General features: G+C 39.4%; 1 protein-coding gene and 1 long non-coding RNA gene across 2 annotated transcripts in view; one reads left to right on the forward strand and one right to left on the reverse strand.

Annotated features, from left to right (window-relative positions):
* The window catches only part of COL24A1 (collagen type XXIV alpha 1 chain), a 318,617-nt gene that overhangs the window by 94,000 nt on the left and 211,948 nt on the right, over window positions 1-12,669 (reverse strand). Inside the window, exons 34-37 of the mRNA XM_054721397.1 lie at window positions 8,608-8,661; window positions 7,890-7,943; window positions 6,578-6,631; window positions 5,925-6,032 (exon numbers count right to left, since the gene is read on the reverse strand). Of these exons, the coding sequence (XP_054577372.1) occupies window positions 5,925-6,032; window positions 6,578-6,631; window positions 7,890-7,943; window positions 8,608-8,661 (270 nt within the window). The remainder of the gene's footprint in view (window positions 1-5,924; window positions 6,033-6,577; window positions 6,632-7,889; window positions 7,944-8,607; window positions 8,662-12,669) is intronic.
* Window positions 1-12,669, forward strand: part of LOC129150349 (uncharacterized) — a 43,668-nt gene that overhangs the window by 15,424 nt on the left and 15,575 nt on the right. The window lies entirely within an intron of this gene.

Raw genomic sequence — 12,669 nt, forward strand, 5'->3', positions numbered from 1 at the left:
AAGTGACTCATTTAACCTTTAAGGATACAGAATGACTTAGAGTAAAGGTATGGAAAATGATATTTAAGCAAATGGTAACCAAAAGAAAGCAGGGGTAGTTACATGTATCAGAAAAAATATACTTTAAGATAAAAATAGTCATAAGAGACAAAGACGTTCACAATATAATGATAAAGTGGTCCTTTAATGAATAATATATAATAATTGTAAATATTTATGCATCAAATATTAGGGTACCTAAATATATAAAGAAGATACTAACAGAAATAAAAGGATAAATAAACAGCAATGTACTAATAGTTGGACATTTTTTTTATTTTTTTGAAAATATATTTTATTGATTTTTTACAGAAAGGAAGGGAGAGGTATAGAGAGTTAGAAACATCGATCAGCTGCCTCCTGCACACCCCCTACTGGGGATGTGCCCACAATCAAGGTACATGCTCTTGACTGGAATCAAACCTGGGACCTTTCAGTCTGCAGGCCGACGCTCTATCCACTGAGCCAAACTGGTCAGGGCAATAGTTGGAAATTTTAATACCACTTTCTACAATGGCTAGATTTTCCAGATAGAGAATCAATAAGTGAATTTGAAGACCAGTTAATTTGAACAACACTATAGACCAAATGAACCTAATAGACATGTACAGAATATTCCATCCAGCAGCAGTAGAATACACATTATCTAGTCCACACAGAACATTTTTCAGGGATAGATCATATATAGGGTCACAATATGTCTCAACACATTCAGGAAGATAGAAATTATATCAAGTATCTTTTATAACCACAGTAGTATAAAACCACAAATCAACAATAGGAGGAAAGATGGAAAACTCACAAATACTTGGAAATTAAAAAACATTCCTGAATAATCCATAGATGAAAAGAGGAAATCAAACCAATGGATCAAAAAAGAAATCAAAAGGGAAATTTAAAAAATATCTTGAAACAAAAGTGAAGCACAACATACCAAAATTTATGATATACAACAAAAGCAGTTCTAAGCAGGGAGTTCATAGGTATAAATGCCTATATTAAAAAAAAGGAAAGATAGCCCTAGCCGGTTTGGCTCAGTGGATAGAGCGTCGGTCTGCGGACTGAAGGGTCCTAGGTTCGATTCTGGTCAAGGGCATGTGCCTTGGTTGTGGGCACATCCCCAGTAGGAGGTGTGCAAGAGGTGGCTGATCGTTGTTTCTCTCTCATCGATGTTTCTTACTCTCTATCCCTCTCCCTTCCTCTCTGTAAAAAATCAATAAAATATATTAAAAAAATAAAAAAAGGAAAGATAAATAACCTAGCTTTATACCCCAAGGAAGTAGAAAAAGAAAAACAATCTTAGTCCAATGTTAGCAGAAGGAAAGAAATTATAAAAATTAGAACAGAAATAGGTAAAATAGAGAATAGAAAAATAACAGAAAAGATTAACAAAACTAAGAGTTGGTTTTTTGAAATGCTAAACAAAATTGACAAACCTCCAGCTAGACTTGCCAAGAAAAGAGAGAGAACTCAAGGTTAGAAATGAAAGAGGAGACATTATAAATAATACTACAGAAAAACAAAGGATCATAATAAATTGGACAACCTAGAAAAGATGGATAAATTCCTGGAATTATACTACCAACCAAGATTGAACAATGAAGAAATAGAAAATCTGCATAGACCAATAATGTATATGGAGATTGAATCAGTAATGAAAAACCTCCCAACAAAGAAAAACCTAGATTTCACTGATGAATTCTATCAAACATTTAAACAAGCATTAATGCTAATCTTTCTCAAAGTCTTTCAAAATTGCAAAGAGAAAGAAATACATCCAAGCTCATTTTATGAGGCCAGCACTACCCTAATAAAACTAGACAGAAACCACAAGAAAAAAAATTGTGGCCTGTATCCCCGGTAATAGATGCAAAAATCCTCAACAAAATATTAGCAAACCTAATTCAACAATACAGTTGACCCTTGAAATACACTAGTCTGAACTGCATGGGTCCACTTATAAATTGATTTTCCCCCCAGAAAACATACAATTGGTCCTCTGTATCCCTGGTTTTGTATGTGTGGATTCCCAACTATGGATCCAAAATACTGTTTTTGATCCATGGTTGGTTGAATCCATGGATGTAGAGGGCCAACTATGCATTGCTCTATGTCATTTTATATAAGGTAGTTGAGTATCCACAAATGTGTGTGGGGGGTCCTAAAACTAATCTCCTGTGGATACTGAGGAATTGTAGTTAAAGTTAGGAGGAATGAAAAGTTATACGTGAATTTTGAACTGCATGGGGGGCCAGGGCCCCTAACTCCCACATTATTCAAGGGTCAACTTTAAAGATTTTTTAAAAAATATTTTAAAAATATATTTTATTGATTTTTTTACAGAGAGGAAGAGACTGGGATAGAGAGTTAGAAACATCGATGAGAGAGAAACACTGATCAGCTGCCTCCTGCACACCTCCTACTGGGGATGTGCCCGCAACCAAGGTACATGCCCTTGACCGGAATCGAACCTGGGACCTTTCAGTCCGCAGACCGATGCTCTATCCACTGAGCCAAACCGATTAGGGCTCAAGGGTTAACTTTACATTAAAAGGATCATACACCATGATAAAGTGGGGTTTATTTCAGGGATGCAAGGATGATTTAACATCTGCAAATAAACCAATGTGATATAACATATGCATAGAATTAAAGATAAAAACCATATAATCAACAGATGCAGAAAAAGCATTTGACAAAATTTAATGACCTTTCATGATAAAAACTCTTAACAAATTGGGTACAGAAGAAATATAATAAAGGTCACATATGACAAATCCACAGTTAACATCATACTCAATGGAAAAAGTTGAAAGCTTTCTCTCTAAGATTAGGAACAAGACAAGGGTGACCACTCTCACCACGCCTATTCAATATAGTACAAGAAGTCCTAGCCAGAGCAATTAGGCATGAAAAAGAAGTAAAAGACATCCAAATCAGAAAGGAAGCAGTAAAACTATCTCTGTTTGCAGATGACATGATTTTAATATATAGAAAACCTTAAAGACTTCACTATAAAATCTGTTAAAATTAATAAATAAATTCAGTAAAATTTTAGGATAAAAAATTAACCTATAAAACCCCATCACATTTCTACACACTAACAATGAATTACATGAAAAAGAAAACAGTTCCATCTAAAACAGCATCAAAAACAATAAAATATTGGAATAAATATAACCAAGGAGGTGAAATATCTGCACACAGGAAAGCATAAGACATAGATGAAAGAAATTGAAGAAGACACAAATAAATGTAAAGAGATCGCATGTTCATAGATAAAGAATAAATATTGTTAAAATGCCCATACTACCCAAAGCATCTATAGATTTAATATAATCCCTAACAAGATTCTAATATCATTTTTTATTGAAACAGAAAAAAATCTTAAAATTTGCATGGAACCACAAAAGACTTCCAAAAGCCAAAACAATCTTGAGAGAGAACAAAGCTGGAGATATCACACTTCCTAATTTCAAACAATATCAATACAAAACTATACTAATCAAAACAGCATGGTACTGGCATTAAAACATAGATCAAGGGGGAAGAATCAAGAACAGAGATATATGACCAACTAATATTTAAAAATATGCGTATACACATATACACACATATATGGTTTATATGTAGAATGAAATATTATCTATATACTAGAGGCCTGGTGCATGAAATTCATGCACGGGGGGGGGGGGCGGAAGGGGTCTGCTCAGCCCAGCCTGCACTCTCTCTAATCCGGATATCCTAAGTCGGATATCCTAATAATCCGGATCTCTAAGTCGGATATCCTCGGGGGATATCCGACTGCCGGTTTAGGCCCGATCTCGGGGATCAGGCCTAAACCGGCAGTCAGACATCCCTCTCACAATCCGGGACTGCTGGCTCCTAACTGCTCACCTGCCTGCCTGCCTGATCGCCCCTAACTGCCCCCCCTGCCAGCCTGATCACCCCTAACCACCTCTGCCTACTGGCCTGATAGCCCCTAACTGCCCCCCCCTTCTGGCCTGGTTGTCCCCAACTGCCCCCCCCCAGCTTGGTCACCCCACCTGCCACCCCCCACCCTGCCAGCATGGTCGCCCCTAACAGCCCCCCTGCTGGCCTGGTTCCCCCATGCAGCCTGCTGTTCAGTCATTTGGTCATCCCTCACTAAACCCCTGCCAGCCTGGTCTCCCCATGCAGCCTGCTGTTCAGTCGTTTGGTCGTCCCTCACTAAACCCCTGCCAGCCTGGTCGCCTCCTGCAGCCTGCTGTTCAGTCATTTGGTCATCCATCACTAACCCCCCTGTCAGACTGGTTGCCCCACGTAGCCTGCTGTTTAGTTGTTTGGTCATCCCTCACTAACCCTCTTGCCGCCCTTGTTGCCCCACGCAGCCTGCTGTTCGGTCTTAACTGTGACAATTTGCATATTCCTCTATTATTAGTATAGATAGATATAAAACCCTAATATGCAAATAGACTGAACGGTGGAACAACCGAACAACCGGTTGCTATGACGTGCACTGACCACCAGGGGGCGCGTGTGGAACATGGTGGGCATTGGCCACGGTGGGATGGTGGAGCAGGTGAGCGGGGTCGCCAGACTAAGGTGGCGGGCGCCATTTGCTGTCATCGGGGGGAGCCTCTGGTGGTTACTGAAAATTTTTTGCTCCCACGCACCATGGTCCCACCTGGTGCTTGCACCTGCTGCCAGTGCCAGCCATGGCCCTGCTCGTACCCACAGCTGGCGCCAGAGCCGCCGCTTGCACCCGCTGCCAGTGCCTGGTGTCACTCCCGATCGTTCAGTGCTGTCCATGGGTGCAAGTGGCAGCTGCCTGCCCCGATCGCTCCTGAGGGCTTCTCCACCTCCCCCTGCTCCTGAGGGGCAATTGGGGCAGCAGCTGCGGCTTGCACCTGCTGACGGCTTGCACCTGCTGATGGCACTAGCCCCCCTCACACCTGTATCTGGTGCTGGCCCCAATTGCTCTGCGCCATCTGTGGGTGCGAGTGGGGCTGGCACCATTATAGTGTGGGAGCAGCAGTGGCAGAAGTGGAGCTGCCAGAAGACAGGGGACAGGAGGCCATGGCAGGAGGAGTGTGGAGGATGAGCTGAGACCCGCCCCTATGCCCACCGCAGCCTCACGGCCCACAGTTCCTTTCAAGGTGCATGAATTCGTGCACTGGGCCCTGAGTTCAGCTATAAAAGAAGAAAATTCTGCCATTTGCAACAACATGGACGGACCTTGAAAGCATTATGCTATGTGAAATAAGTCAGATAGAGGAAGACAAATATTGTAGAATCTCATGTACAGGTGTTATCTAAAAAAACTGAGCTCATAGAAACAGAGTAGATTGGTGGTTGCCAGGGGCAGGGAGTGGGGGAAATGGGTGGGCACAAACTTCCAGTTATAAGATGGATAAGTTCTGGGGATCTAATGTACAGACTGATGACTGTACTTAGCAACACTGTGTTGTATAGTTGAAAGTTGCTAAGAGAGAAAATCTTAAAAATTTCCACCACACACAAAAAAAGGTAACTATGGTGGTAATTGTGTTAACTAACCTTATTATGGCAATCATTTATATATATATATATATATATATATATATATATATATATATATATCAAATCATTATGTTGTACACCTTAAACTTAACATAGTATGGTATAAGTGAATTATATCTCAATAAAGTTGTAAAAAAAATTCAATGGCTCTTGTGACACATGGAAACAGTATCTTTCCTCCTTGGATGTTAGGTAGGTTGATAATCACCCTGGTTTGTCACTCTCTCAAGCCACAATTCTTCACCTCCAATTACTCAGGGCACATATACGAGGTTTAGCAAGTGTGTGTGTGAATAGGAGACCGAGTTCAATGAGTATCTGAAAGTGAACCCAGAAGTACTCACCGGAGGGCCCATTAGACCTGGTCTACCTAAGGGCCCCACAGCCCCTGGTAAGCCTGTCTCTCCATTTTCTCCATCCTCTCCAGGAAGTCCCCTTCCACCTGGGCTCCCCTGTAATCCAGTAAACATGTTTAAGGAAGAGAAAGTAGTGAAATAATTATACCACATAATAAGCACATTTTTGTTTAGAACATAAAACTAGTTATATAAAGGGTGAGACAAAAGTAGGTTTACAGTTGTTCATATGGAAAATAATACAATAGCCATGGCTGGTGTTGCTCAGTGGGTAGAGTGTCAGCCCAGGCATGGAAGAGTCATGGGTTTAATTCCTGGGTAAGGGCACATACCTGGGTTGCAGGATCATTCCCTGCCCTTGCACGAGGCAGTCAATCAATGTCTCTCTCTCACATTGATGTTTTTCTCTCTCTCTCTTTCTTCTCTCTCCCTCCCTTCCTCTCTCTCTAAAAATCAATGAGAAAAATATCCTCAGGTAAGGATTAACAACAACAAAATAACAATAATAATACAATAATCAATTAACAAACTCAGTTTCACATACTCACAACTGTAAACCTACTTTTGCCCCACTCTGTACAATAGTTTAAAGATTTCACAAAAACATCTACTTTATGCATAATGTTAAAAGTATAATTTACCTTTAATCCATCTTTTCCTTGGAGACCTTCTTCTCCAGGAGCTCCAGGCTCACCCTATTTTGTAGCGGAAACAGTAAAATTTATTATTTTGCTAAATCATTTTATTTTATTATTTTGCTTCTGGTACCTATAGAAAGCAGCATCTATTCCTACTTCTACTTTATTTATAAGGAACATTTGACAGTATAAGAAGCATGATTTCATTTTCCTAGAATAGCTCTAAAGATGATTTAAGGAGTCATGGTGTTGTGAATTCAAATTACAAGATGGCACCCGACTATCAGTAACTTTTAGATAATAAAAGGTAATATATATTCATTTGGCAGCTTTGGTAATTTATAGAGTCACACCTCTGTTTCTGAGTTTAAAAACTGCAAACTCCACAGCTCATAAAATCATAGTACTTTGCTATGCTAACGTGACATGGATTAATAAAAACTTAATCCCATTAAATTCAGTGTACCTTATTTTTAGTGTCTATATTTTCTCCTTTACAGAGGAGAAGCAACAGTGAGACCCTGATACATCAAGAAGCTGTCTTATAGATACAGAACTCATAGACAGGTAGAGCCATGCTTTGTGATGCTAATAAAGTAGCACTGGCTCTCTTGCTACCTGAACTATTTGAAAGTAAATTAATCAATGCATCTTCACAGTTGTCCCACTGCTCCCACCACTGACACTTGCATTACTCTGATGCCACACTGCCTGCCCCACCTCCTGCAAAAAAGAGAAAAATATAGAAGAAACTGGATGCAAAATAGATCTCCCTACTTTGGCTTTAGTAAACAAATGTCTCAGAATTATGTAGGCACTGTTATCTTAGGAAAGAACTTACCACAGATCAAATTAAAGGCTGTCTCTATTAGAATAACTTGTGTAAGCTACCTATTTATAACTATTTGCAATTATTTCCTTGAGTGAGCTTACATGACTAGTTATTTTTCAATATAAATTAGATTTCAATCTTTTGTCTGTCTTGTTAGGTCAGGAAATAGACTGAGAGTTGATCACTAGTACTTGTGAATTTCTTTTTAATGCTAACATTAGTGATAATCTCAGTGACATCTGGCAAGGGTTCTGCAAAGTACACCTGATTCTGAGAAAAGGACATATGAGGTTAGGACTCGAAATGCTACTAAATCACAATATGAACAGAGTCTGGCATGGAGCTTTGAAATTATGAAATACAGACACATTTTCTAAATGCAACAGAAAAGTTTATTATGCAATTTTTGAGGTCTTTAGGCTAGATTTTGAGTCTCTAAGATAGTTGGGCAGTGCACAAAAATGGTTTCTAGTAGATCCTTACCCGCAACCCTGGCTCCCCAGTAACTCCAGCAGTGCCTGCAGGTCCAACATCTCCCTGAAGACACAAAGGGAAAGAGTAAGCTCTTTTCTATTGAAACTTGACGTTTAATAATTATGGGGGCATACCATGAAGATAGCGGTTCTGAAACATTCTCATTGTTTCCTTTTCTCCAGACTAATTTATTGATATTTAGCTCATTAGTTTTATTATTTGTATCCCTTCATATATATCACACACAGAGTGGCCAGATTATATGATCTCTGAATGCATAATAATCTGGCCACTCAAAAAAATATATATATATGTAATATTTCAGAGGCCCGATGTATAAATTCATGCATGGGTGGGGTCCGGCCAGCCTGGCTAGGGGGAGGGGACATGGGCAGTTGGCCGGCCTGCCTGCTGGTCGAACTCCTGGTCAAGGGGACAATTTGCATATTAGCCTTTTATTATATAGGATATACACTGAGTGGGCAGATTATTATGCGTTCAGAGATCATAATAATCTGGCCACTCAGTATATATATACATACATACAAATATTTTTCTGACAAAATTTGTTTTCTGGCTCATTTGGGAATATTTCCCATTTTTAACTGCTGTCCTTCACCTACTTTCAAGGTGGTTTTGCCAAAAGGTGGCCAACATAGGGGATTCAATGGTGAAAGTTTAGAGACTCACCCCCCCACTGCCCACTTTTACCCCTTAGGAAGGTTACCTTTGCACCTGGCTCTCCTTGTAGACCAGACTCTCCCTCAATACCCGAAGGTCCCTACAAGAGAATGATTTGACACATCATTTGTACACATTCCTTAACCAATTACAAAGGCAATAACAACATCATAAGATGGTAGTAGTTTTTAGCCCAAGGGTAAGATATCTATGTCCAGGAGAGGGTCTTTGATACTCATTTATAAACTTAATGGCATAAGATTAGATAATATCTGGGACTTTTTAACAGGTAAAATGTCAAAACAACATAACCTAAAATAAAAACCTTTTAAAAATATTTTTATTGATTTCAGAGAGGAAGGGAGAAGGTGAGAGAGAGAGAGAGAGAGAGAGAGAGAGAAGAGAGAGAGAGAAACATCAATGATGAGAGAGAATCATTTATCGGCTGCCTCCTGCATGTCCCACAATGGGGATCTGCCTCCTGCACACCCCACACTGGGGATCAAGCCTGCAACCTGGACACATGCCCTGACCAGGAATTGAACCATGATCTCCGGGTCCATAGGTCAATATTCAACCACTAAGCCACACTGACAAGGCTAAAATAAAATCTTTTAAGGCCAGTTTCTTTAAATTGTTCCACTCATTCTTTAATCCTTGGTCAGAGACAAATTACTTCCCATTGTTTTTAAAATTTTTTATTCTCATACTATTTTCTGTGTGTTTTCACTTTTTACCCTTACCACCCATTTCTGTTAAGCCCTCTAGAATACACTTCCTCTAAAAAATTCAGTTTTCTTTATTGGTTTTATAAAATACATCATACAAAAAAGATACACATTTATTCATATTATAAAAGACTAGAGGCCCGATGCACAAAGATTCATGCAAGAATAGGTCTTCCTTCCCCTGGCTGCCAGCACCCAGGACCCGGGCCTTCCCTCTGGCCACTGCCTTCCACCTTTGCTCTGGCCTGGAGCTGCCTTCTGCCTTTGCATGCTGCCCAGAGGGCCGGAGCAGCCGGGACGGGGCAGAATGCCTGCATCTTTGCCATGGCATCAATGCAAGTGTCCCCGCCCAGCCACCACCATCTTTGTTGTGTGAATTTGCATATTCCCTCCCTATTGGCTGTGGGCGCCACCATCTTTGTTGTGATGTGACGGTCAATTTGCATATTCTGCCTTTCTTAGATAGGATTCTATCTATTTATGACATTTTTTCCACTTTCCTTTCATAAGTGGGTCCAGTTGAAAAGCTTTCAGTTCCTTTTACCCTGAAAACATACTTTTTGCAATCACTGGATATTTCTAGGCCTATATTCCTACAATTGCTGTTGCATTTTTTTTTTTTTTGTCTCTAAAGATATTTATTGTGTTTTTGAGGATGCTGATGCATATTTTTCCCTTTCCCCCTTCCTCACTACCCTTCTCTCTTCTCCAATCCTTTCTTCTTTCTCCTTCACTGTGTGCAATGTATGTATATGTGTGTGTGTGTATAAACACATAGTATGTATTCTATAATTCCCATGTTTCTGGAGTTGAGGGGTAGTTTAAAGCATTAGTTCATAATAATATCTTGACCTAAAGTTTTCTGTTTGCTTTCTTTCCTTAATAGTTCTGATCCATGGGTTACAGTGTCCCTTATAATTGTTATAGACTAAAAGATCATATATATCATTTTAGTACTTTCAATGAAAGAAAGTCCAATTTTTCATTTGACTTAGCTCCGCAATCCATATTCACTTTGCTTTTTAAAAAAGCTATCCATGCACAACAGCACAGAGGGACTTACAATGAAAAGCAGCAGTCCCCTTCCTCAGAGGCAACTACTTTATAAAACAATCTGTTTTTAGTTCTCCTGGTGGTTACTTCCATAACTCAAAGTTATATCTCTACTTCTTGATGTATCTCTTCGCTGAAGTTTAGTTCCCTTATACTTCCCTTGTTTTACCATGATTTCATCAAACTTTTAAATAGTTATATTTTTTAACTTTTTCTGTTGGCTAACCTTTGTGGTTGCTCTACTGTGATGAGAGACAGGACAGCATTTAGGAGGACGAACTATGAAGTGAGATGCCTGGGTTTCTGCTCTGGCTCAGAAACTACAGAATTTAATATCCCACCCCAAGATAAATTTATCTCTTGAGAGAAAATTCCAACACTTTCAGGATTTCTTCTATATCAAAATTGCTTTTAATCTCAGGGGCCTCTTCCAGTTCTTAATTTCTCCCAATCTGTCAGCTCTTCCTTTTTTGTGTTTTTTTTTTTTTAAAAAATATATTTTATTGATTTTTTACAGAGAGGAAGGGAGAGGGATAGAGAGTTAGAAACATCAATAAGAGAGAAACATCGATCAGCTGCCTCCTGCACACCCCCCACTGGGGATGTGCCCTCAACCAATGTACATGCCCTTGACTGGAATCGAACCTGGGACCCTTCAAGGCCAAAGGCCGACGCTCCATCCACTGAGCCAAACCAGTCATGGCTGTCAGCTCTTCTTGGTTCCTTTTATTCCTTTCTTAAGTTAAACCCAGTAGCTGATATTCTGATCTCTGTGGTACCTGTTTTTATTTTATATATATTTTTTAATTTAATTTTATTTTTTCCATCACCTTTTATCCCCTCTATGCCCTCTTCCATCTCCACCCATCCCCTCCACCCTGCAATCACCATATTGTTGTCCATGTCCATGAGTTCTCTCTCATTTTTTTTCTTTATTGCACTATCCCTTTCCCACACTTCCCCCTACCCCCCAGCTGTCTGCCTGCTCTCTATCTATGAGTCTGTCTCTATTTTGCTTGGTAGTTCAGTTTGTTCATTAAATTCCACATATGAGTGAAATCATATGGTACTTGTCTTTCGCTGATTGGCTTATTTGACGTAGCATAGTGGATAAGAAAGTTGTGATACAGTTACACAGTGAAATACTACTCTGCTGTAAAAGGAAAGAAAAAATTTACCCTTTGTGACAGCATGGTTAAATCTGTGGTAACTATTTTTATACCAATCTTGAATTAGCACTTAAAATCCCCTTTTAAATTTATATTCTCAGTAGAATACTGATGGAAAAAGTTACGCATTTGTACAAAGTGGCATCATTACACGTTGAGAGGCACAGTGGCTAAGAGAATAGTATGTGTAGAGAAATCACCTAAATTTAAATGTAGGCTCTATCACTACTACTAGCTTTGCTCCTGAGCAAGATACTTAACCATTTCATGCCTTAGTTTCCTCATTTGCAGAATGAGGGTAACAACTGAATCTACCTTATAGGGTGTTGTAATGGTTCATTAAAACAACAAAGCACATTTAAATACACCTAATCACATAGACAGTGTTCCAGAATTGTTGGCTATTATCTTCTTCATCATAATTGATCTAATGCAAATTCAGTCTTCAGCTTCAGCTTGACTTTTAATAAGGTGTATATGTTCTTGAACTTGTCATTTCCCTCTTCCATTATCCTCAACTACTATTCTAAATCAGCATATTTTCCTCAACTGATCTGCTCAACCCCTACTCCTCATCACAACAGAATTCTTGTCTCCTACTGTTAAAACAACTTCAGGGTATGAGATATGGCTTCTCTCAGCTTTCCTCAGGCTCAGAGGATGTGGATTAGAGTAGGTTATCATAATTAGCTTTGGAGTCAGATGTGGATTTAAAGCCCGACTCTGCTACTCATGAACTATTTAGCTTGGGCAGTCTGGCAGATTCTGATCTTAAGCTTCCTAAGCTTTGGTCTCAGAAAAGAGTATTACCATCTATCCTGTTGCACAACCTAGAAATCTGGGAATCATTTTTTACTTCTCTTTTCCATATCCCACAAATATGCAGGGTTACACAATTTATATAACAAACATTTCTCAAATCAATCCCTTCCTTTCCTTTTCTATGCCTACTACTTTAGTTCAGACTGCCATCATTCCTTGCCTGGTTGAAGGCAATAGCCTTTTAGTAGGTCTACAGGTCTTCATTTTTGTCTTCTCAAATACATACTCCTTGCAACTGCTGGGATTATATTTCAAATCTGACTTTATCACCACTTTGCTTATACCTTACAATTACGATAGCCCATAACATATGAAGTTCAAGCTTCTTAAGAGGAT

The sequence above is a fragment of the Eptesicus fuscus genome, chromosome 9 (genome assembly GCF_027574615.1).
Source record: "Eptesicus fuscus isolate TK198812 chromosome 9, DD_ASM_mEF_20220401, whole genome shotgun sequence".
Taxonomy (NCBI): Eukaryota; Metazoa; Chordata; class Mammalia; order Chiroptera; family Vespertilionidae; genus Eptesicus; species Eptesicus fuscus.